Raw genomic sequence first — 25,816 nt, 5'->3', positions numbered from 1 at the left:
CGAGCCCGAGCGCGCTACCGGATTGGCTCTCGTTTCCCTGGTGCTCGCTGATTGGTGAACGAGACCCCTCAAGCGTTCTCTCCACTCTCCTACTGGCTGCTCTTTCCCGCCTCTGCTGCCCGCAGGCTGCTCGTGCCGAGGAGCCACAGCCCCCTGAGGGCCGCGATGGCGGCGGGCGGCGGCTCCCTCTTGGGCAGCGCCTCGACGTGGCCCTTGAAGCGCTACGGTCGCTTCCTGCCCCCGACGGACAGCGACGAGGAGCAAACCGCTTCCTCCTGGCAGGTGGCCCGGTACCGGGGTCTTTTCTCAGTTTTGCTGCCTTTGTAACTCCTATCCCTGGCCCTTCGTATGTGGAGATGTGTGACACTTGTAGCTGTAACCCGAACCGTGGAGTGTCTTCTGTTATTTTAGCAATAATCAAATGAAAGCTAAACGTGAAACAGTTGAAAATAATAGTAAAAATGCTACAATATCACGCCTTTTCCTCTTTTTAAGCTAGTTTGCATAGGTGTGGCTTGGGCGGGTCTGTTCAGCGTGGGAGTATGAAGCTAACTAACACAGGCATTGAGAGGTTTTCCTTTGTGAATTAATAATCAAACGTGTTAATGATATTAGTGATATCTGTTAGTGGTCTGCTTTTTTCCTCTTTCTTCAGAAGTGACCTGCTGTATTAAAAGCTATAGATCAAGTCAGAAGAGTTCACGTGTTTTTTCAAAGTAGTTAGGTCTGTGTATGGGGTTCTAATTAGTAAATATTTCTTGACTCTGCCTGCTGTCTGTGGGAGCTGAAGGCAAGTTATATCTCTGGGAGGTACTTTTACCTCTGACTTCCAGCACTGACCTCTGAAGCCTTTCTCATTTTGTACTAGAAATGGAAAGTGTAGATTTTGTGCATACAGGGATAGTTTTTTATTTTGTCAATCTTTTTAAAGGTTTTTGAATCAAATGAAGAATCTGGTCATCTTATCCTTACCATTGTTGTATCTGGCCATTTCTTTATCTCCCAAGGGAGAACAGTACTGGTAAGTTGGTTTTTGTTTGTTTCTCACATTTAAAAACAATTTCTCCTTTTCATTAGCATCAGCATTGACTTCTTTTCCTTTCTCAGCTTCATGTCCTCTCCCAGTGAAAGGAAACTGCCAATTTTATTTTGCTCGTGGAAATTCTCATGTGGTGTTTTCTCTCTCTGTTTATCAGACTAACACTACATGTATTATTTCCTACTGAGGAACAGTGTTTCCTCGGTGGTTCTAAAAATCTAGATTAAGACACAATACTAAGTGCTGCTGACATTGAAAGATGATTTTTTCCAACATAATTCTTCAGCATAAGAAAACAGAAAATATGCTGTTAAGAAATACATAAAAATATAATTTATTGTAAGATTTGCTATATGATCCAGCTAGTTTCTTGCAAGTGATCTGTTAGTATTTTGATAATTTAGTTTGTCACAGGACATGGTTCTTTTTGTTTTTGTTTTCAATATGTTGGGTAATGTGATCTAACATCCATCTTACCTTCTCGGAGACAAAATAAATTCAGAGTTGTGTCAACTGATTGTGCTGTAGCCTGTGCTTCAGTACGACTGGCTTCTAAACTATAAAGACATCCTAAAACACCCCATCTAAGGGAATGGGTTGGATGCTGAGATTGCTCCATTCTTCATGACAGAAAAAGCCTGTGCTAGAAAGTGGGATCCAGTCTGTTCAGTGCATATCACCAATACCCAGTGACGATAGCAAGTAGGAATTGTCTGATAAATACATTTAAAAAAATAAATTACAAACCATTGCAAAATGCTGCAGCAGTAAGATAAATGCATATTTAATACAGAATGTGTACAAGGATATGTATAAGATTATAAATTAGTTTTTGCTGTGCCTCCTAAAATGTCTTAAACTTACAGAAATATCTTCTAAATATAGAGGGGGAGACCCATGTAGGTACTCAAGATTTCAAGATTCAACTTAAAAATTCAAGATACCCTTGATTATTTTCTTTGACCTTTTGAGTGTGTTAAGGTTATTGAATAGGTAGTGAGTGAACTAAGAGAGCTGTCTGTATAGCCCTTGTACAAGGCATAGCATTTGGCTTATATATTTAGGAAGGACAAGTTGAGTGGATTTGGACAAGGTAAAAATGGAACATGGAAAGCATTTCAGCAGTGTGTGTTGAATAAGAAAAAGGAATGGAGTAATTGAATGTCCAGATAGTTAAACAGACACAACTGAAATAAGACTTGCTGCCGTCTCTTGCCAAATTCTGCTGGGAATGAATCAGTGCAGAATGCCCCTCTCCTGGGGCTGGTCCCGTTTTCAGTACACTGATCAGACAGCTGTAACTGTTTAGTACCTAGTAGACTTGTATTACTTTGCAGAATGTCCTTGAAATAACCATATAAAGGCTAACTGAAAGGAAGTTTTAGTAATTAACTAATGAGCAAGAAAGGCATAGACAAAAGCTATAGCCCTTCAGAGACTTCGTCTGGCAAAGATTGTATCTGGCAAATAATAATGTGCAGATAAAGCATGCTGTTGTAAGGGATGAGTGCAGGAAGAAAAGTGTTATAAAGACTTGGCTGAGAAAAGCACTTTCTCGCAGCTCTCGAGTTTAATGGCTAGTGAAGCTTTCAGGCAGCTGCCTTGCTTGAAATACCAAATGAGGAATTTCTGAAGGGATCTCTCAGGTCTGTTTCAGTTTCTAAAAGACACTAAGATACTGCAGTAATAATCTCAGTTTAAGAATAGTATAGAATAGAGGTGGAACAAACAAGCTTGGTAAATATGACCAATACATGATATCAAGAGTTTTAAAACATCATTTTTTTTAAACAAATTTTGGCAATGTTTCTACACCAACCTTAAGGCCACACCAAAGATGTTTTATTAAGTGTATGAGAGAAGGTATACAAAACTGGTGTTGTATGCATTTTAAAACTTGACTGTCAATTCCTTTTGGATGCACTTCTCCTAGGATGTGTAATTGGGATCATGCTGCAGGTGTGTTCTGTGCATATTGAACTTAACCTAGTGCAAAATGCATTGGTACAACATGCCCTGTGCCTATTTATCTCTCTCTGCAACAGGTCAGAGATTGCAGTAGTCCCACAGTCCAACTGTGGGAGCACAGTTCCCTCTTCAACATACTGGACTGGCTGAAAAACCTAGCAAATATCCAATCTGCTAGTTCTGAACACTGGTGGGCGTCTTCGGACCTGTGTTTCCTGTTTACAAGTGATTTGGCCCAACATCTGGCTTAGCTTTACTGGTTAGACTTGTTCCTTAAGCACATGCCCTCCCAGAAAGGTGTGCCTTTCCCCAGTGCTGACACGCAGTGATAAAATTCTGCCTAGGACAATCCCAATCCGCAGGTATCTTTTCGGGCTCTGATGACCAGTCTATGGAATCTACTTGGTAAAGCAGCCAGTATCATCAGCCAGAAAGGTGATGCACAGGGCGTGGTGCTGTCAGCCAGAAGCTGGTATCAGCACTGATATCGCAGTATGCATGACCATTGCTGAATCTGTGAATGGTTTTCTTCAAGCAGTACACAGGGCACTGGAAATTCAGTATCATTTCTGTATCACTCAAGCCAGAACTATGCAGGCCACTGGTGGAATTTTATAAAGTTCTTATTGAGATGCCATGTAACAAAAAGAATTGCAATGCAGTACAGCCTGTGTTGTTGCTGTAGAAATAATCAGACCATAGAAATGGTTAATCTCACTGGTGCTATCTCCCTGTAGTCTCCAGCTCCCAGGAGTTGTCAGAAACCTGTCACAATGTTTAAACAGGCTTTGCACAACTAAGTATGTATAGTTCTTTTGAATCTGTCACAGACCACATCTTCTCACTAGGGGGTCTATTATAATGGACATTTTTGTCATGGAGGATAATGTGAAATACACAAGTTTCTGCTCCAGAGGGAATGTATGAAGTCTGATAAAGTGGTGGTTCCAGCAATTGTTGGAATGATTCAGCTCTGGTTTTTAATGTTCATTTGTACTTGCTGGCGTGGGCTACTGAGTTTCCTTTTCAATTCCAAGGTGTTCTCCAACACCTATGTGCTGCCTTACTCACTTGCATTGAAATTCCCTCTGATGTACTTACAAAACTGTTTCTTGCTATGTAGTAACTACATCCTTTAAAAACTGTTGATGTCTAGTCTTTTGATCCATCTTTTAATCCCTACTTTTCAGACCTTTTGATGTACTGCAGGCTTCTGATTTTGAGGGAACCCATTAACAACTATCACAGCTTTATACTTTTGCATAGGAACACAGCGAGGCACAAGACCTGTGCACAGCCCTATCAAACACCAAATAGTGAAAGAAGTATTGTCCGTTATAAGGGGGGGCATACATGGTTTTCATGGTGATCCCACTGGCTGCAAGACCCTGGAGAAGCCTGAAGGTGACCATATTGTCTTTGGAGTTTCCAGTTTGCAGATAATAAGGAATGTAACAGAAGGTCTTCTCAGAGGGATGTTGCGCCTTGGTTAAACACGGTTGGTCCGGTTGGAGTTAGGCTTAATTTACTCTAGAGGTGTGATTTAGTTCAAGAACTACTGAATGTTTCACATTGTTCTGAATGACGTGAGACTGCTTTAATGTACAAAAAAAAACCACAGCCAACCAACCTGCAACAAGTGCTGTTCTTCCACATTTCCTATCTGGTTTGACTTTCCTGCGGCATTTGCTGTTGGTGGATAAATTACCTTTTCTAAGACTGAGGAGCCTTTCTGCAAGAGTAGATATTTTTGTCATAGGACAGCATTAAGCAATCGCACGATGTATGATTACAGAAATTGCGATCTGACATCAACAAATGGTTTCTCAAGTACGCTACCTCATCTCAACCACTAGTTATTTCAAAGACAAATGAAGGAAGTTATTCTGGTAGTTGTTCTGTTGTCACAGGGACCACTTCCTTCTCAACTCGAATAACTATTTTGTATTTTTGTAAAATTTCTGTGGATGAATAATAAAGGGATTTCTCTTCCCTCTAGCAGTAATCCAAGAATGAAACAAATTGCAAACTAAATGCAAGAATTCAGAAAGTGGTGAATGTTCCTAATGTTTTTTTTATTGCAGCAGTAAAGGAACCCTTACCCCACTCCAAGAATTTTAACATGAACCATTCTAAGCGATTGGTTTAAAAAAAAAAGTTTTTAGCTAACATCTTTGACAAAGAAAACATTAATTGGATGCTTTTAAAACTGGCAGTATCGTAATATGATGTATTTTCATCTCTTCTGGTTTAAAATGGGCATAGAATGTAGTAAAATCAGTGCATTAATAGATTCAAACTATCTTGTTTAGTACCTTCTATTTTTTTTAGGAAGATAAAAGAGTACATCTGTTCTTCAGTGGTGCGTACATTTTACAAAAGCCAAAATGAACCTTTTTAGCTGCCAGCGAGTTCTGAGTTATGCTGATAATATTGTGGGTGGATGCTTTTTAAAAAGTCCAGCAAGAAAAAAAGTCAGTTACAGTTGAATCAGTTGAAAAATGTGAACTTCCGACTTTAGGTGCTTTGTATGGCATATACAAGTTTTCTTTATTCATTCTTCTGCAGTAAATGTTAGTGTTAATTGAACTCTGTGCTGATCGGCTTCTTAGTTAGTTTTCTCCTAAACTGATCTTGGTTGGCTAACATGCAAGTAGTGACAGCTCCAAGTATTTTCTCTTTAGTGAGCATGGATCCCATGAATACTCATTTTTGGATGAAGGCGTATTTTGTTCAGTTGCTCAGTGATTCTTCCATGAAATGCTTTTTCATGTCAAGTAATGATTTAGGAAATACTAAAATACAAACTATTTTGTGTAACATACTTCCCTTCATATGTAAACATCAGGCAACAGCTTTTGTGGGAGTTCTTTGCTTACTAAATGCTTTTCTTTGGTGTCTTACCTTTTGTCCAACTTTCACTACATCTCCATTTGCACAAAACTGAGATGAAAGACAGTCGTTCAGAAATGAAAATATGTATTTCATTAATGGCTGGATTAATCTGATCCATTTGGGGACGAATATTCAAGGATTCCTGACTTTATATCAAAATATTTTCTCTTCACTGCATATATTTACATGTTCTCACAGTTTTTTATTTTCTTAAAGCAGGACTGTTACAAAACCTTTCCTTAAAGAAAATTGGTTTCTTAGGACCAAGTGAGACTATGACTCTTCTACAAGCATTTATAAAAGTTATAAAATCTTCACATAAGAAGATCTTACAGAATTATTCTCACAAGCCATAAAATAGTAAAATATTCAATGAATGATCTTCTAGCAGACTTTTCACTAATGGAATTTGCAATACTATTTTCTGGCCAGAGAGCATACTACAATGTATGCGCTAAGTCTCAGCATGTTCAGACCAGGCAGATCAGTCCGTACCTGGTGCTTGGGTGCTGCAGCTTGATGCAATTGCTTACAGTACCTGAGGATGCTCCAGAGCTGATGATTGAAGCACATCCATCCTACTCTAAGAAGTAATTGTGTTCAATGTATCCATCAGTTGCCCAAAGAAAACCAAATTATCTGTTTTAATGGGTAGACTGTTTTGCGGAATGGGTATGCTCTCGATAACGTTTTAAACATTCTTTAATGACACTGCCAGAGATGACTTCTTGTGATGAACCAAATGGAATGCACAGGAGGGTAAACAGAACATCAGAGCCTAGAACATAAAAACCGTAATGTGTAATGCGTGTCAAAGGGATTTTGTTTGTTTTGATTTTCAGTATTTCAATTTTAATTGCATAACATTTTTAGGACTTACTTTTGCTGCAATCTTGCTTAACAGACTGCATATCTTAGGAAAATCTCATTCTTGCACACTGTAGATAATGGAATTTTAACAGGAATATCTCAACATCTCTGGCAATTTCTGGTCGCACTCAAGATACTTCATGTTCTGTGTATGACACGTGCAACTCATTTCCTTTCCCTCCTTCAAATCAGAACATCATGAAAATTATATTTTGGTGTTTTATTGGATGCAATTAATTCCAGTGCTAGAATTCTTAATATCCTACACATTAAACAAATTGAGATTGTGAAGAGGGCTTATTTAATAGGATAAAATGAATCCGGAGCAATTGATTTGTGACCTGATCTCTTGAAGTATAGGCTAAATGTCCTTAGTGCCCTCCCGGTCCCCTCCTGACTTCTAACAAGCTAACAGTGCTTAGGATACAGTAGAGTCTAGCCTCGTTAATTAGGCAAACATTCAGCAGACATCCTGATGTTCTTGATGTTCTCTTTGCAGTGCCTGAAACTTATGCACCAGGTTTTTGAGATGATATTCACAACTCTACCTTGGGTACGTAAAAGTCCCTGTGCAACAAATGAGGACATTTGACAGGGACCTGGGGAAGTGAGCAGGTTGCTAATGCTGCTTGCTTGGTGGTGGAACTACATCAGTTTCCCCGTTTGTGTTTCCTGTAACGATACATGCCTGTTGTAACAATTATGAATTATATGACCAGCATCAGTAAAGAGTTATATGGGCTTCAGATTTATATTACTCTCCTGCCCTAATTCTTCTAAACCCTAAAAAAAAATTTTTTTTTTAATTTTTTTAAACTAATTTTTAAAGAGTAGTGGCATTAATAAAATATTCTTACCCTAAAGTTAGAGTTCAAAGTAAAATACTGATCAAGGGAAGTATGTATTTTGTATCAGGACTTAAAGAAATTGCTTACCTTGACTTACTAATGGAATGCTTTCAGGTGCTTCAGCCAGCTAATCCCGTGAGCATTCTGTTCGCCTCTCTAGGTCCTTGGTCAGCTGTCATTGTTCTAAAATGTAGTTTAAAAAAATGTTTTTTGAGGCTCTATGAAACATTGAGGTTTGTCCCAAGTTGGGGGCTTATCTTTGCTGTTCCGTCCTGCAAGGGGCTGCAGTTTGTACCAGTCTGTGGGAGCTCTTTGCAGAAAGCTGCCACCCAGCAGCATGTGCTCCTGCACCCAACGCTGCGCTTTGGCAAAAGACATTCATCGGTTATCAAGTCCCCTGCGAGGCTGCCTCAAGGCTGCCTATGTGTGGCCTGCATTCAGTCCTTCATTTAGCTTTCTTGCCTCTGTACAGAACACTTTGTTTAATGAGTTCAGCCCTGATCAGTTCTCCAGAATCAAACAAGCCTGACAGCAGCATTTAAGATCAGGCATCTAAGAGATTGGGGATGAAAAAATTGCATGCAAAAAGAGAACACAGAGCTTAACATCCTTTTATTCCTAGTTAGCTTGCTGTCTGTCTGCCTTGGCTTTTTGGCCTTTATCCTTTTCCTTTCCACTTCCTATTCTATATTCTAAAGATCTGGTTGAGGCAGCTAATACTTAACATGAACTAAGATCGAAGTTACACACAGCCTGTGAAACACATGGTTTCTGCTACGCTCTTAGCTTCCCAAGAATTTGGACACTGGCATATTGCTTGGAAATTTCCGGAGAGACAACTTTCTACTTCCCCCACTCTCCAAGTAGTCATGTTTGGGGAATTTTTTTTGTCACATTGCCACTTGTAATCTCTGCTCAGTTTTCAAAACAGTTCGTCATAGGAGGAAAAAAATGATCTATTTTGACAGTATTTAGATCTCAGAGACAGATACAAAAGTAAGGAAGACTTCTACTTCTAGGTGTGTTAGTCACAAGATAAAAATAAAGGTTTGATTGGAATTATGTTCAAAGCTTGATTTCCATAACTTCTAGCTTTAAGCTGGAATTAATTTTTTTATTTTTCAGTCATTAATGAAATGAATCTTTTTATAAAGTAAGCAGTTTTCTAAGTTAAAAGCGCAAGATGGCAGCTCACATTGTCTTTTGGAGAGCCAATAGGATAAAAATTGGTATTTTTCCATATATACACAAGCACTTGATTTACAATCTATATGCGACATTTCAAGCATATAATTTCCAGTATTATAACTATTAATGACTAAATCCCAATCAAAGAGGTCACCATGGAAACATGTACTTGTGAATGTTTTCAGATTTTGCTTAAGGTTTCTGAAAGCATCTCAGTTTTGTCTGTTATGTAGCGTTCATCATAACAGTTACACATAATTCACAAGCTTTTTCAGACTGTCTGTTCTCTCATCCTTATTTTTCCCTGTCTTGCAATAAGATAGAGTAACAGTCTTCTCAACTCTAACTGAGCGCCCACTGATGTTTGCTTTCCATAAGAAACATTTTTATTCCATTGCAGACTTTTACCAGATTTAGCCACATTGTGCAGATATCTGGAAATAATACTACTATTCCTTTGTTTCCAAAGTAGTCATTTCTAAGAATAAACAAGGTGTTCTTCAGTATAAGTGTTGAATAATTGTAGTACCTAGAATGTCAGCAGTCAAAAAATGTTGACATTTGTAATGTAACAAATCACTTAACATCTAGACAGTGAACATTATTTTCAAAAATATTTTTCACTGTACCTCCCACACTCAGCATGGTGAGTAGACCCATGAAGTGGAGCTCTGCATAGGATGATGCAGTAGCTGGGCAGTGTCTCTCTCCATCTGGGAAAAATAGCATGTTGAAGTCATCCCTGCTGGTTTTGCGCACTGTTGCATGAGCTTGCAACGTGGAGGGGTCAGAGCAGGCAACGTTGCTTACTTGTTGCTTACCTTGGGCAACAAGTAGACTAAGGAACTGTCACAGGTGCCTTCCCTGGAAACTGAACAGGGCCTTTGCAAGCAGAAGATTGCTGTTTTCGGGGAAATGGCTGCATACCACATTGCTGCCCAGCCTGAATCAGTATGTTGCAAGCAGGATGTTGTCTGAAGCCTTCAGCATCTCTTTTCTGCCACTCTCCTCCATTTTTCAGACAGGAGCACTCTGGCAACTATGCACTGGAATATTAATTAACCCACTAACATTTTTTTGATCTCATGCTGAACTCGTAATTCCTTATGAATGCTCATTCCCAGTCTGTGGGATACACAGCTGAATCCCTCATCCATTACGTTATGCATTGTATACCCCCAGTCTGAACCGTGAACTCTGAGGACAAACAGTTACATATGTATTTCATGAGCATGTTATAATTGGCAGCGAAAAAGAGAGAAAGTTTGTCTTTGTGTTTGGTTTTCTGGGTTTAATTTTTAGTTAAGATTGATGGTAAGGCCTTTAGGCAACCCTAACATAAAATGAATAATCTGTTCATGTATTCAGATGTTGCTTAGCACCATAGAGTTTCTACAGGATACAATAATAGAAGTATTCATAATAATAACCAATACCTTGCAACACAGAACAAAGGCCTCATTATCCAGCAACTTCTTGAAGGCTGAAATGTAAAATCAGAACAAAAGTATTTCCCAATTAATGACAGACTACGTGGGTGTAAGTCTGGACCAGCATTATTATCTCTCCCTCATGTGACATGTCATGTCTTGTCCTGGCTCCGAAATATTTGGAAAATGCCTTGCTTTGTTTTCTGCTTCAGCTTATTTTTTTTCTCAGGATCCTCCCTCTGAGAGACAGATTTTTGTCAGAGATGTATGAAATTGTTTCCGTGAATGCAGTGCTCTTACAGGCATGACCCCAGAGAATAACAAAAAGGCTATAGGCATGATGGAATGCTAATGATCAAACTTTTAGAAATGCTGCTATTTGTATCTTCAAATTGTAAACATTTGAAATCTTACGTTCCTGCCCAATTTGATGTTGCCTTTCTGTCTATATTCCCAATGAATCTTATACTGCCATCTGTCTTTGCTCGTACCCAGTACTGCTCAGCAATGAACAACTCTGAATGTAAAGCAGGTACTGATGGTGCCTGCTGAAGGAGAACACTGCCCACGGCTGCTTTCTCTGTATTTCTGTCGGCACGGTGGTAGCAATCTGGAGGTGCTATTACTATTTTTTTGTCCGTGCATATGTTGAGAGCAGATTTAGAGTTGATTCATCATCTCTAGAAGGGATCAAATGTGCTATAATCTTGATATATTGCCATGCATTTTCCAGAATCTACCCCACACTTAGCTCCTGGGTGGTGACAGAGATCCTCTCAACTTTGAGCTATGGAACACAGGACAGATTTGTTTTGGTCTTCATTCTTGCTGTTCAGAATTCACCTACCTAACTTCATACATGGATTTGTAACTATTTCAGTGTTGACAAGAAAGTTCATGCAGTTAAGAAGAATCTTGTCTTAATCAAAGCAGCCTGAAATACAGATTCTATGCTGCCTGAAGTAACATGGAAAAGCCACGAGGAACAGAGTGAACCTTCTTAACGTGGTGCCAAATCAGACGTTTTCTGCTTACAACTGAGGAAAATCTAGAGGATTCTGATTGTAATGACAATTACTGATATAAGTGATCTAACGATCGAGTTAAGTCTGAGCAGTTCTGCTACAGGTTAGATGTTCTTAGTTGCTTCTGCTTGGCAATATACAATCAACAAAGGTGCAAGGGAAAAGGAAACACTTTCTGTTTTGTTCTTCAGTTAATTAAACTTCAAGTACATTAACTTTCAGTTAATTAAATTTTGGGTTGAATAATTAGGAGTACATAAATAAAAATTATATATATAATTTTTTCCCCAGCTTGATTTTACCTCAGAAACAGGGCACATAAAAGAATGCCAACCTGGTAAGCATCAGTAAAATAGTTGGTATGAAAGTTAAACATTAGTTGCCTTTTATGATCTTTGTGAAAAGGGTTATTATTTTATGGAGAAAACATTTGTTCTACCTACGTCTTACAGTGAAAGGAAAAACTATAAAAATAGACTAAGTATGGGAACAGCTATATTTAAATAAACACAGTTGGTGTGCATCAGAGACATTAAGTATCCAAAATGAACAGAGTAAGCAGAAGTGGCCACAAGTTAAGGAAAGTGGCTTAGTGAAAGAGGGGGATATTAGAATTGCTTCACTAACAGTCTTTCAGGACTTGGCAGGGGAATCAGAGGAAATCAAGCAGCAATGGATAAACAACCTATGGCAGGAAGCACTAAGCATGTAAGCACTAGCAGTAGTCATACTCCAACACAAATTATTTCCTGGGTTGTTTGGTTGTCCAGATCTTAGTCTAGCTGCTTAACTGGAGTGAGCAGTTCTGAATTAAGGTATGGATATTCCCCTCGATATGAGTAAGTTAAGAAATGCTCAACATTTATGGCTTGAAATGAGGGAAGAGGGAAGTAAGTCCTTGCAGTGGGATGGAATTAACCTTAAGTTGGTTTGCATTTATTTCACCAAAATAGATTTAAATGCTCTCAGTCTAGTGCATTCCAAACACTGAGAACACTTGCTTTTCAGATTATTTGTATAAACCTCAAGAATATACCATTTCTAGAAGGAATGGTTTAAAAATATCTTTTTTGCTTTACATAGTCCAGTTCTACATAACCCACATTTTTCTCTGTTCTGACCTTAGAGCCTGTGCCATTCAAACTCTTTTGCAATACATGTGTTTTCTGCAACCAGTTGCTTCCCTTCTTGACTGCCCTCTAGGCTGTACTTTACTCATCTTGTTTCAGCTCCATTTTCCTTGCTTGCTTCCTTAGTGGATCCCTTCTATCAGCAGTGGCAGCGTGAGCACAGCTAACTTGCTAGCACCTTTCCATTTTCAGAATTAAACAATATTTGGGGGCCAAATTCTATATATGAATATCCTTAGCAAAATTGCAAAGTCACATATACAACTGAAATTGCAACATCTCGAAATGTTCTAACGGTGTTGCGTTCTTTTCCTTGCCTATTAATCTCATTTTACTCCGCAGGCATTCTGCTCAGCATTATTATTCCAAAACAACTTTAAAGTCTGCATACCAAGCTCTTGTCTGGCAGGTCTATCAAAAGAAGCTAAAACTGCATACCTCAAAGCCAGGGATGCTAAAATTGCCAGGTGAACAAAGGAGTAAGGGTATTTCACAGGCTTCCTTTCCTGTGTCAGACTACATGACAAGCTGGCCTTCTTTAGAGGCTTCCTACTGTTTGACAGAGAGGATTTTGTCTGTACGTGGAAGGAGGATACCCTCTTGCTCCAGTACTTCAGCAGTCCAATTGCATCACACAGTATGGCTGGAGAGCGATGACTTACCATGGAAGATGCTCTTTTCTGTCGCGAGGTCTATCATTTGGCGGTTCGTCCCTCTTAGGATCCAGACTCCTTTAATAATTCCTGTAGGAGTAGAGGATAGCTTGGCACTTCCCTTTGGTCACAAAGTGAAGTTTTTCCTACTCTTTTGACCTTGAGGCTTTTCACACCTTAATAAGTTCTACCCTGAGGCACACTGAATGTGCTCGTTGCCCACAGACAGAATGGGCTCAGTGCAAGCAGCTGAGCTATCTTCCCTGCTGTCTGCACCTTGCCCAAAACAGCGCAGATTCGTTTCTCCCTCTGCCTCTAAATCATTTGGGATCAATACTTGCAGACCGTTGTACCATTCTGGAATCTACCACAGCAGGTGTCTGATCAGAATAGTCTGTGATCCAGTTTGCCTTTGGCATGACTCTTCCAACACTTCATAGATATTCCTCATAAAAGTTCAGTTAAAAATCTACACCCAGTTGCTGCATGGGACTCTAAAACTAGTGCCAGTATACTAAAAGCAGTGTCTTATTAAGGTGACTTCTTGTACCAAAATAGAATGGCAGATGGTTTCCTAGCCTGGACCTGTGAAAGATGGATATGAACTGTCAAAAGCATGCTTTTGATGGTCCGGGATGGGCATGACTTTTATTTCTTGGCCCTTAGGACACCTATGCAAAGCAGCCTATGTAAAAAGTCATGGTCATCAAAAGCATTATTAGTTCAGATAAAACATAAAACAGATTATGTAATAAACTCCCTGCCCTTAAGCTTGCTTGTGTTGGCTTTTGTTGTTTGTTTTATTTTCACCCTAGACTTTCCTAAATAATGACTGTGTGGCAGCCTGTAGAATTACTTGGGGAACACGGTCGCTTGTCTTGAAGATTTTTATGATGTTTTCAGGTTCCTGGGGTATTTTTACAGAATGCTGAGCAGTCCATCCTGTTTGAAGAGACTGTCAGCTAATGCAACTGGAGTATAAAAACATCTTTATTGAGTTATCAAAGCTGCTTCTTGTTTACCTGGATTCCATCTGGAGAAAGTGCCTGTCTGGGCCTTAGATAAACCAACTGCTGGCCCATTCTTCAGGTTTGCCTGCCCTCTGCTGCCTTCTCAGGCAACTTCATGGGATTCAGAAGGACTGATTGTAGCTCTCCTTGCGGCTTTCTTAGTGTGCCTTTCAAGGAGACTTTCGTAACATGCACACTGAAGAATATATATGGAAATTAGAATGTACCACGACATACTGTTGTTACCGGAGCTACAGATTCCAATTTAATTCAGCGTGGTAAAAATTACATGTTGGCAATTGTTTGATAGATACAAATGATGCCTGTACTCAGATGACAGTAATCTTCATTAGGGATTAAATTGTATCATGTAATTTGAGTGTGTACTTTGGAGTATTGCATGTTTGCTGTGCAAGTAGTTTGTGTTCTGCTTTATTTCAGGAAGGCTTTTCATTAATTGATTGCCACAAATGGTTAAAGATAGTAAGAAGAGCAGACTGCCTGCTGCTCTGTGCAAAGTCAAAGGTAGGTTGAGTTACTTTTAATATTTCCAATTGCTAACTCAGTTCTGTTTCTTAAGGTTTCCTAATGTTGGATAAATTAAACCAGAAATTCTGAGGTAATGTAAATTGTGTATATAAATTAAAGGTGTTTTTTGTTTGTTTGTTTTTTGTAATTTAAGTATGGAACAAAACTAAATTGAATCATCGTAATGTCTTTTGTAACTGCTGCTATTTGAGACTTTTAGACTGCTTTCTGAGAGTTAGCTATTAAAACAGCTAGACTGGTATTTATTTTAGAGTTCATCTGCCAGCCTGACTGTATAAAACCTGAAATGGTCCCACAGTGTGAAAGCTGCACTGCTAACAATTAAAAAGATGAAGCAATTCTCTGACGTGTACAGAAGCCTGCTACCTATCAGTCATCCTTCACTGTGGCCCGTGAAGTATTTAAAGCAATTATTTAGCTATTTTCTGGCTCCTGAGACCTGGCACAGTAGTGCCCACCTGGTGATTCAGACATTTGATATTCAGGCTAATAGAAGAGACCTGAGTTTCTCTGTCTTCCCCTCAGATCTCATGCAAAGGGGTTGGCTAGCCTTTAAGTAATTACATGGCATTTGTTTGTTACCAACTTAAGTATAAACCACAGTTTTCTTGGTTCTTAGGTGAACTCTGGGAAAGTCCTTAACCATCTGTGCTGAGCAGTTTTTTCAGAAACAAAAGCTGTTTCTAAATGAGGATAGCCCTCCCTTCTCTGCTGATACTTTCTAGGCTTTGTTGTTTCAGCCAAAACAGCTGCTTCCAGTTTAGCTATCTCTACTTGATGAGGGAGTTCATCTTTAGTTAGAAACAGGAATTTTGGAAAGAGATAAGCCCCTTGTTCAGTAGCTGCTAGAGACCAGTTTTAACTGTTGGCACAGCACACTGAACTATTAAGGCATAAAAACATCTCAAGTATTCTGAGACGTTCTGGCATTCTCCCCTGACAGGAACAGAGAGGGTTATTATAATTGCAAATAGCAGTTATCCAGGAGAGCTGAAAACTAAAAATTCTTGCTTACTTCTACTTGTATCTCTTATCTGATTTCTTTCAAGAAAGGTGCATAACTGTTTTTTTCATAGGATGTTACAAACCAAAGAGTACAATTTGCAAAGTGGAATGCCTTGCTAATTGCAAGATAAAAGCACACGTGAGGTATAATAAACATTGTACAAATATAAGGACTCATCTTGTTTCAAAATAAGCCTAAACTAATGGTAGCACTAGGAAATGCAAAAAATAAGTATCTTGATGTGTTTTAAATTCATGGGTTATGCTTGCCTGAAACCAAAACACCTTTGCTCTCTGATTTTTGTCAGATGATTGTTATAAAGTGTGGAATATTACTGGAGAAGACTATTGAGCTGTTGCAATAATTAGTTCTGATGAATCAGTAGATCATCAGTTTCCTTTAGAGTTAACAGAACCAGTTCCCCAGTACAGCGTTAATGGACTCTACTGCATCTCATGAGAAACAAAAATCAACGTCACAATCATTTTGAGGCTCGAAGAAAGCCCTGAGGGACATTTTGGAAAAGGAGGAATATTAACATAGTCTTTAATGAATTCACTGCATCCAAATGTTTACTTACCATAAATTCTCATGACTTAAAGTGGATTTAATGGTATTGCAGCAGTCCCATCATATAGCTTCTCTACTTTGTATCCTAAATTGTAGCTGAAACAATCCCTTAAATGCTATCAGTGTATATTGCTTCTGTGCTAATCCTCAAAATCATTTAAAAATATTCAGGGAGCCAGCCACACTATGTGAAGGGTTATGTCTCAGCCCCTGGTAGACCGAAGTAGAGTTGAGAAAGACAAAGCAGAAGCCATTTAAGCAGAGGAAAGCAAGCTATGTTTTCAAATACCAGTTCCTATATTTGCATGCACAAAGCAATTAAGGGGCATGTGCAACTAACTACTACTCTAACGTTTCTGATATACCTTCTGCTCCTTGTTTTCAGTCTGATTTCCTTACTTTACTGGTTTCAGTTATTTTCTCTCTTCACTGCTTTTCCACCCTCTGCATATTACCTGCTTCGCAGTTGTAGGTAATCTATGTCAAAAAAGCATGGAGGTTAATCACTGGGGTTATGTACTTCAGAAGAAACTGAGTGAACATTAAAAGATTGGCTTTTGAAAGTCATTAACATACATTGACAGTGAAACTTACTCTCATTTCGTATAAAATACTCTTTTAATAGGGCATCGTGGACTCTTAGCTAGCAAAATGAGTTTCTAAACTAGACTTTGAGAAATTTAGTGTTACCATACTTAAAAGCAAGACATTTCACAGACCAGTACTAAAACTCAGATATACTATCAGAAACTTTATTCGGTGAAGCATACGTGCATGTAATTCTGAAGCCATACCTGTCAGATGCACACTTGTGTCTTAGAGGGAAGGCTGCATGGCTGACTACCCTCTCTACAGCTCCATCGCTAGTAATTGCTCACATTAGTCTTTGATGTGCCCCTATGTAGAAAAAAACTTTAATCTGAAAATCTGCAAACAGTAGCAATTCTTACTATTCTTGTAGTAAGCCATTTCCCTTCATACTGTTTTCATTGAGCTCACCCTCTCTAGGGTGGGAAGATTGAAGTGACCTCAAAGTTCTTCAGTACTTCAGCTCTTGTATAGTTCAGGTGCTGCTGCCTAGCACTGTTAACGCTAAAACTTGATGCACATCTTAGCTGAAATGGATCGCTCTCTTTCTGTGAAGGAAAAAGGTGTTTAGTTCACAAAACCTACTGTCTGTAACTGTAATCCTAAGTATCTAACCATCCAGTCCCTGCAAAAAGGCAAATGGCAATACAAATTGTTCTGACTGAAAATGATTTGCAGATGGTAGGGGTAACTAAAATAAGAGTTCTTTGAAAGTCTCCAAAAAGAATTCAAATTAAGATGCAATTTACTTTTCTCTCATTTTAATGAGAACTTATGTGTCTGGCATAGCCACAAATCAGTGCTCAGTTACGTGAAGTTGACCCAGTTAAGCTGACACCTCCATTAATGACAGGAAATCTAACTGGGTGCTGGTAAAACAAGTGCTACCATCTGAATTATTTTGACATTTTTCCCTTTAAAAGGCATTAAGGCAGCCTTTTATACTTACAGTGCCATAAAAATCACTTTACGCAATAGCCACATCTTAAAATAACATGCATGTAAACATACAGACTGTCACAAAGAGCTGGCTCATCTTTGAGACAAAAAACTTTAAAGTGAAAGATGTCCTTGTATTCATGTAAATCAGCAGGCTAGCAGTGTGTCTAGACATTTTAAAAAACGGCTTTGATGTTGAAACCTTAGAAAGATGAAGACTTATAAGCTATATCAGTCCAAGGAAAGAAAAACTTGCTCCTTTTCTGGTGCTTTAACAATGTTTTACATTTGAAATTTCAAGATCAAACTGAAAGTCCCAGTAATACACTCTGTAAACAAGAGCATTCAATATGTAGCTGTCTTTTATCAGTGGGATGTGTTTAAGAGCAGCTTATTGTGCATGACAGGTTCTCCATGTATTTAAAAAATACTGTTGTTCAGCATGACAACCTACACTGGGGGTTGATTTTGTGCAATTCTTAATATTATTTCACTACTTGAGGTAATTAATTCTCCATTTTATTAACCAGGAAGATTCTCTCAATGAAATCTATATACTGGTGTATACGTACAGTATCTGCCATTTCATGTCCAAGGACAGCTGCAGTGAGCCAGTCTGAATGTCTGCATCATTGCAAGAGAGGTGGACTAAAACTGGTTTCCAGCATGAAAGTTTCCAAGGACTGATTTCAGGGAGAGGTTACAGAATAGCTTTCCATTTGCACAGTACTCCTTCCTGCTGAAGCATTTGAGTTTCTTTCACTCCCAATCAACTGCATTAACTTCTACTCAAGGAACAGCGGCATTAAGTTGGAATGCTAAACTGAATTTGTATTTAGCTATGCACACTAGGTAGGAAAGGCTGATTTTAATGCAGACAATATAAATTCTAAATAGAACATAATTCCCAGAACTTTTAGTTTAGATGCCAAAGTTGACTTGTGCTTACTTTAGTGCCATCTCATTTTTTGTCACCAATAACCAGTCAGAGCTGGAATATCCTTAGAGTGTTTGCAGCAACAATAAGAACTTAGATTTCCCTGCTATAAGTGTACCCATTGTTGTGGCAAAGCTTAATTAGTTGTATTAGTTGTAAGTGTCCCTGCTTGCTTCTTTTATTTTTTTTTTTTTTTAAACTGATTTTCAAGTTGCAAATTATATTCTTATCTGGCTGTTGGGATAAATGAAAATACAGCATGGAAAACTTGATTTTTTAAGTTGGTGCAGTGATCCAAGAATTAATCACCGTCTACCTAACTATATCTAATAGCTTAATCAAATCAAAATATTTTGAGGGGATGAACAGTTAATTTCTTTTTTTGTTTTTGAGCAGAATGAATGCCGCATGTTTAGAGTTCAGTTTGGTGGAGATTCAAAACAACAGATGTTAGAACACTGCTGCAACTGTGTTCAGAAACTTGCGGAGTACGTACCGGTTCAAGTAACCGATGAACAAAGCCAGAACCTTTGCCACAGTCTCAGTGGTGCAAGTCAAGTGGAAGATGCTGAACAAGTACTACATGTAGTAAGCAAGCGAGAGCATGTGGATGCAAAAATGGGAAAACAGTCACCTATCAGTGCTAGATCTGTAAATGACAGCTTATTCTACTTAAATACAGACTCCAAGACAAAAAAAATCAGCAGAGCTCAATATTCTTTATAGTTCTGTAGCTGTTTACATCAAACCAGTGTTTTTCATAGCAAATGAATTTACTTTTTTTTTTTCTCCCCTCTAGCCAGCTACTTCGTATTTTGTATCTCAGGAACTGTATTAATTTTCATGAAAGCTGGTATGGGAAGAACTGGGAAACCTAAAGTTCAGCTTGCATGCAGGGAAACTCAGTTAGTGAACAGGAATGGAGTCATTCAGGAAGTCAGCTACAGAAGCTGGCTATCATATTGCTATTTTCTTAGTGTGCCTGAAAAAGGTTAACAAAATAACACTCTAAAAAAAGTGGTTTTAGCTCCTCAAGCTGGGAACCACCTGGCAGCTTTTCAGCTGAATTACACAGCTCAAGAAAAATGGTCAGAGACATTTAAGTAACCGTGACTTGTGTTCTCCTTTTTGCATTTACCTACTCCTGTTTTGTAGTTTTAATAACTGTAACACATAGTAATTGTATACATTTTAGCTTAACCTGACACATTTAGATGTGACTTCAGGGTAGGAGCAGAATGTTTCCCCTCTAAGACACCAACTTAAGGTGATTGGAGGAGGCAAAAGCAATGTTGCTGAGGATGACTAATTCTTAAATATACAATCTCTTGGCTATTCAGAGGATCACATTTACCATCTCTAAAAAACATGGGTGCAGCTAACTCAGCCAGGGAAACTGTTGGGTATGCAATAAAATATCAAGGGCCAAGAACAGCATCCTGAAAAGGGAATGTCAAAGTTTTCAGCTACATTATTTTCAAGATACAAGCCAGGAAAAGTCCTACATGACTGGACAGTGAAAACAACATGTGGTAGAGAGAGTGGGGGGGAAGAGGTGGACAATACTGTTAATTTGACTTACACTATTTGAAGAAAGATGTATAGAAAATGTATAACCTTCAACATCTGATCTTCAAGATTCATTGCTTGTTCTTTAAGCGCACTTATCTATCCTGTGGGCTTTGCTCCTTTCCTGATGAGTTAAAATAAAGAATGAAAGTTCAATTAACTACTTAAAGGCAGAATGCTATTGAACACTAGTAGTCACACTATTGGTATCACTTTGCTCTCACTCTGTGACTGAAAGCCTCACTCAGAAAACAGAATTGACACCTCAAGCTATCTTTTCAGTGATATAACCCATGGGAAGTTAAAAAGCCTGCTCCTGGTGAGCACTCTTGCACAGTGTTTCTTTAAAGGTACTTCCAGTAAGTAGTTTAAAAGTTACCTTGGTTTAGATATGACAGTTTAACTACAGGCCCATTATTTCATGTCTTTCATTTTTAAAGACTTTAACAGATGTGCTTTAAAGTTCCATAAAAAGAGATGCCTTTTTACTGCATAAGGTTCTGCACATTCTCTTCCCGTTATCTCTAAAAATGGAACCACTTCCCTTCTTGCACATACCCACTCTCTTCTTGGTAACAAGCCCTTATTTGCATTTGATATTTTCTAGCCAGATGAGCCTCTACCAGATTCCTACACAAGCCTTGGAGAAAGAAGATCTGTAACACAGCTAGCACAGGTAAAAAGAAAAAATAAATCTAACTTGGACCCTGTAACTGAATCTCCTAGGCATAGAGAAAAAGCTCTCTCATATACTGTGAACGTCTGGTAGGTGTCTTCACCGAAGATCAGGATGCTACCAATGCTATTGTCTGTACCAACAAAAACACTGGCTCTAGTGTAATGATGTGGAACTAGGAAATAAGCTGCAACACCAGAGATTTCATGGTGTAATTGTAACATTTGCCTAAAAACATGCTGCCACAGCAAGAGAAAACAAATACCCAGAGGTCACTTATAAATATATGACTGTCACTGACTCTGTAGATATTATCTCTACTTAGCTTAAGTCTGAAAACATCAATCATTCTTGACCTACAGCAAGAGATCCCATAATTCAATTGACAGTTCAACCAAAAGTCCAGGGTAAAGCTGTGCTTAGTATTAGTGGGAGTTAATGTTGCTTATTGTGAATTTGGGACAGCATAGAACAAGACAACTGGGGAGAAAACTGTACTTTTTCAAACCTGTTTTTTGTGCAGTTGCTTCTAATGGTTACTAGTTTCTTTTTCCTTATCGACAGAGAGATGAAGTTGTTTCTTCACATCAGTGGTTTAAGGGACAACGCCTACGCTCCCTCTTAAAAATTTATCATCTCTAAAACCTAAAAGGCTTTTAAATGTTAACAAACACTTTGTTTTCATAAAGCAGAGTTCCCCAAACTCTCTACCTCTGTGTTGAGAGCTGCAGCACATACCTTGCTGTTTCATTCACAGGTTTGTTTTTTCTCCTTGTAGCGATCCTCCAGACTCTAGCCTAGTACTTCTAGTTACGCTGAAGCTTGACAACGATGGGACTCATTGACTTGCTTTACTGATTATAAGCATCACTGATTACTGATTAGGAAGTCACTGGAAAAGCTCTATATGCCCCCTGCTAGGCAGCTGAGTGCAAACCTAAAGCTACATCCATTACCATTCTACGTAGCTTGGCCTCAGAGAGCAAGCTCAACAGCAGATGCTACCTACAGTATTTTTTGTGCATCTTTGTGCTTCTTATCTGCAGTGAAGGCAGATGGATTAATTGACAACGTGAACAGTAGCCTCAGGACCGCGCTAGGTCCTCCAGTCTCCCTGATGCTACCTGTGAGCCTTAAATAGATGGAATTAGTGACAGTGGTTGCACAGGGCACAGTATGCCCTTCCTGTCCTAGGGCTAATTTAGCTCTGCTGTTGAACACTCAGTACAGAGCGATCAGACACGGCAGAGCTTGCCTTTATCAACTGTGTTTTTCCATAATCATTTCACAACTAATTTCTGCTTTAAGAGGCAATACTAGGAAATGTAAATTTATACCAACATTGTAAGAGAAGACCTCAGGTTCTAAAAAATTCTTTTTAAATCACAAATGCATGATACCTGCTTCTGAACAAAGCTATCTGCTAACAAGGCTTTTATTTGCTGTATGCTTTAATCCATCTCTCCATTGAATTACTAGCAAATTCCCTTTCTCAAAGACTCCTTGATGTAGTTTCATACATCCACTGCTTGCCCCTCCACTTTCTAGTCAGCTTAACTCAACTGTACTGTACTGTGAGCTGATTTCCTGTGCCCTGACAATACAAAGTTCATTCAGGGCTGAGCGTCTTTTCCTAGTTCACCTTGGAGACATACCCATTCAGCTGGTGCTCTGGAACAGCATGGAGCTGTATTTCTGCATTTCTGCCACCTCAAGAAGCTGGCAGCAGCTTTGGTTTTAAGTAAAAAAAAATATACCTGCAAGAGAATAATCATTTTTAAACACTATTTTGTGTTCAAAGATACTTTTCTTCAATCAACACTATGCCATGAGCTAGGTTAACAGCAATAGTGCAATTTTGAACCAGTAAGATTAGGAAAAATTAGACTCCCCCCTCTCACAAACATAGCTATGCTTGATGTCAGCATGCCCAAACAGCCCACCTCATTACTTTGCCTTGTTTCGGGTTCAAGCAGCAGAAGCTAGGGCCTGACTGAAACTAACAGCAATCCTGACTTTTCCAGATGGAGAGGCTTGGTTTAGCCCTAGTATGCCATTAGTGCACCAAAGAAGAGGCCAAGCTAGGCATTTGAAGTTCTTTAAGCCCAGCTACAGACCGCCCCCTCCATAACACAAGGACCACTCACCTCAATCACCAGCTGCCTCTGCACATCACGCTTGCCTCACATGAAAGCAGCACTTCGGTGACTTCTGTACTCCTGCTCTCCCATGCAGAGTAGCCAAACAGCATCTTGGCTGATGCTTTTATGACTTCAGAACAGACAGGTAAAGCAATTTAGAAAGCAAGTGGGTGGCGATGTTTGTATTTGCAGCCTGAACAACAGGAAAGCGTTGGTACACAAACTTTTAAAATCATTAACGTGCACTGTGAATAATGAGATTTACAATGAGCAGCAGCCCTGGCTATGGCAGGGCCTGTACACTGTGAAGTTGCCATTTCTTCGGTATGGCTCCCATCCAGCAGGAACACTGGCAGCCAGCCACAACGAAGCGTTAGTTGAGATGCTTCAGATTGTTGTCGTAGTCATAGCAGCATGGAAAGTGCTCAGGAGCTGCCAAGCAACCTCCTGGTCCATTAGCCTCACGCACCTCTCTGGTGTACCTAATGGATGAGATCTGGCATCACCCATAGACGCCAGGAGGCGGTGAGGGCCTCCTTGAGCTCAGTGCATGCTGTTGTATGGCACCTGTTTTGCTGCTACTAGTTTTGTAGTGAAAAATAGCATGATGGACATCCTTCCTGCACCACCAAGGGAAAAGCTGAGAGCAGGGGTCAAGTTGGGATGAAAAAGATGTTCTACACCTTTCAAAAAGCCCCACCATTTAGTTCTAAGAGATAATTTGCTAAATTAAGAGCTTAGAACCACATTGTTGGTTATCCCTGCACAATTAGAACAGCACACAGGATCCTTTTCTCTTACACAGAATGGATTCACTAGGAAGTCATGTTACCCAGGAAACCAGCATTTCGTAATGGCACAGGCAGGAATTCAGAGCAGCATGAAAGCTGTATTGGAATTGAAACCAGGTGTGAGGGGGAGAGAGTTCCGTAGATAAATCATATAGGATTGAAAGTATTCAAACAGCATAATAACAAGGCAGATGCATTTTTATTAAATACTGAAGGAAAAATCTGATGTAGCTGCATCATTACAAAAACCATGTAATGCTACTTTTTATGTACAAGATTAGTGCAACACCTTTGTTTTTCCTTTTGCAGTCTGTGCTGAAACAGAAGTTTGAGCTCCCCCTTGTGTACCGGCATTCAGTGTGGAGCGCACAAGAGCTGGGGCCCTTCATTCGCTTATGTCTTATGGATCAGAATTTCCCAGCTTTTGTGGAAGATGTGGAGAAAGAACTGAAAAAACTCGCAGAAGGCTGAGCAATATTTAACTTACTACCATTGGAATATCTGCTCCAGGATACACAGTACTCAGGATATACAAGCTTAAATGCAATTAAATATTTGAAAGTCTCACATGTTTTTGTCAGTGTTTTATTTTTAAAAACAGGTGAATCCACTTTTTATACATCATTGCACTTCAACAAATACACAGAACACAAGTTCATGCATCTACAGTTACGCACATCATGAGAACCCTGTTAGGTCTATTTCTACAATCTTTGAATCATGAGAAATTACAGTGTCAAACTAAAGATTAGAACTAGTTGCATAGAATATCACCATGCTGTAACATTTTATCATTTAAACAAAAAAGAAAATTATAAAAGTTTGCCTGAATTGAATGTACAAGAATATGTTGAACACATCAGTGCAAAAGGATTTGAGAATTTACATGAGTTAACAAAAAAATCACTTAAAAAGCAATCATATATATATATTTATAAACTGAAGTTTTGTTTTTGTTTCAACTGCATTTCTCCACCATCACCACCTTGTCAAACCGTTCCAGCTTTTGAAGTCTGATTATAGGACACTCAAGTCTTTCTATATAGGTTAAGCCCTTAAGATAATTTCAATTTATATTACTTCTCTAAGTACCAGAACAGCATAATTCTCTCATCTTTCAGACATACAGTAAGGAATGAACATCAGCAGCTTAAAAATGAAACACAATTACTGTATTTTGGTTTTCCCCTCCCCCAAATATAAATATATACTGTATATATTTTTAAGTTTTGCTGTACTTTACAAAAAGTATCACTAGATGGCAGCAGTGCGCTTTAGAGCTTTGCCAATTTAACAGCTACAGTAAGTAAAAAATGGTGCATGCGTGATCCGACTTACTACTTCTAATGTTTAAATATATTAAGGAAAAGAAAAGCAACATTCACAGCACATCAAGCCCAAAATAGTTTACACCTTCTACACTGAAGCAGTATTAAAATTTATCTGGCTAGGTCATCCTTACAGGAGAGGCTAAATAAGGCATGCTTTAGACAGTCATATTGTTGCTCACTTGAAAAGGAAAAAAATCAGACAGAACTGGAGTTCTAGAACCAAGAGTTCCAACCCTTAAATTTAGCAGGTCATATTGCCATCAGTCTCTCAGAAACTTAAAGCTCTAAAAAAGAAATGAGAAAAGGTGCTAGTCAATGCCTGACAGCATTTTCAACATCACGTGCCACAACAGTACGTAAACAAAGCGCTTAACATCCAATTTGGTCTTAAATGGAGGCACAGGCTTCCCAACCGAGCTTAGCTTCCAGGCTTTAAGACGAAATAAGGAGGGCTGTTTTTATTAGTGATAGTAGCAGTTATGTAGAGTTTGAGCGCTATGAATCATTAAACTACCTACACGTTTTATGAAAAAATTCTTTTGATAACCCCCAGTGCTCTTCGAAGCGTGACAGGAAGGCTAGTGCCATACTCTGAGCAGCTGGTAGCTTTAACACACGGAATGAGTTAGGTTTACATACGCAAACCGTGGGAGAAAAAGGAGG

The 25,816-nt window shown here is 39.0% G+C and overlaps 2 protein-coding genes across 5 annotated transcripts in view; one reads left to right on the top strand and one right to left on the bottom strand.

The window, feature by feature from the left end:
• The first annotated feature begins 26 nt into the window (after positions 1-26).
• On the top strand, positions 27-25,186 carry REC114 (REC114 meiotic recombination protein). Of its 3 annotated transcripts, none has more exons than XM_040570401.1 (7): positions 27-282; positions 932-1,021; positions 7,272-7,325; positions 14,498-14,581; positions 19,042-19,221; positions 20,822-20,890; positions 24,132-25,186. In XM_040570401.1, exons 1-7 carry the CDS (start codon positions 166-168, stop codon positions 24,291-24,293), a joined length of 756 nt encoding a protein of 251 aa, XP_040426335.1. In that variant the 5' UTR covers positions 27-165; the 3' UTR covers positions 24,294-25,186. The 3 variants fall into 3 exon arrangements, with proteins under 3 accessions (XP_040426335.1, XP_040426334.1, XP_040426336.1); XM_040570400.1 differs by having other exon boundaries at positions 19,042-19,233; XM_040570402.1 differs by lacking the exon at positions 7,272-7,325 and having other exon boundaries at positions 19,042-19,233.
• NPTN (neuroplastin) overlaps positions 24,392-25,816 on the bottom strand; it is a 51,307-nt gene continuing 49,882 nt past the window's right edge. For both annotated transcript variants that reach the window (XM_040570398.1, XM_040570399.1), the window contains exon 8: positions 24,392-25,437. The gene's annotated coding sequence lies outside the window, so the exon portion shown is untranslated. The remainder of the gene's footprint in view (positions 25,438-25,816) is intronic.

Source organism: Cygnus olor, chromosome 11, assembly GCF_009769625.2.
Source record: "Cygnus olor isolate bCygOlo1 chromosome 11, bCygOlo1.pri.v2, whole genome shotgun sequence".
Taxonomy (NCBI): Eukaryota; Metazoa; Chordata; class Aves; order Anseriformes; family Anatidae; genus Cygnus; species Cygnus olor.
Note: the sequence above shows the minus strand (reverse complement) of the source record. Positions and strands in the feature narration are given on the sequence as shown.

Excerpts from the sequence above, each read along its gene's own strand:
- REC114 (XM_040570400.1), top strand. The coding sequence starts at position 166 with ATGGCGGCGGGCGGCGGCTCCCTCTTGGGCAGCGCCTCGACGTGGCCC. Across the intron at positions 1,022-7,271 it reads CCCAAGGGAGAACAGTACTG|TGCCTGAAACTTATGCACCA; the intron begins GTAAGTTGGTTT and ends TTCTCTTTGCAG. Across the intron at positions 19,234-20,821 it reads CTGAACAAGTACTACATGTA|CCAGATGAGCCTCTACCAGA; the intron begins GTAAGCAAGCGA and ends GATATTTTCTAG.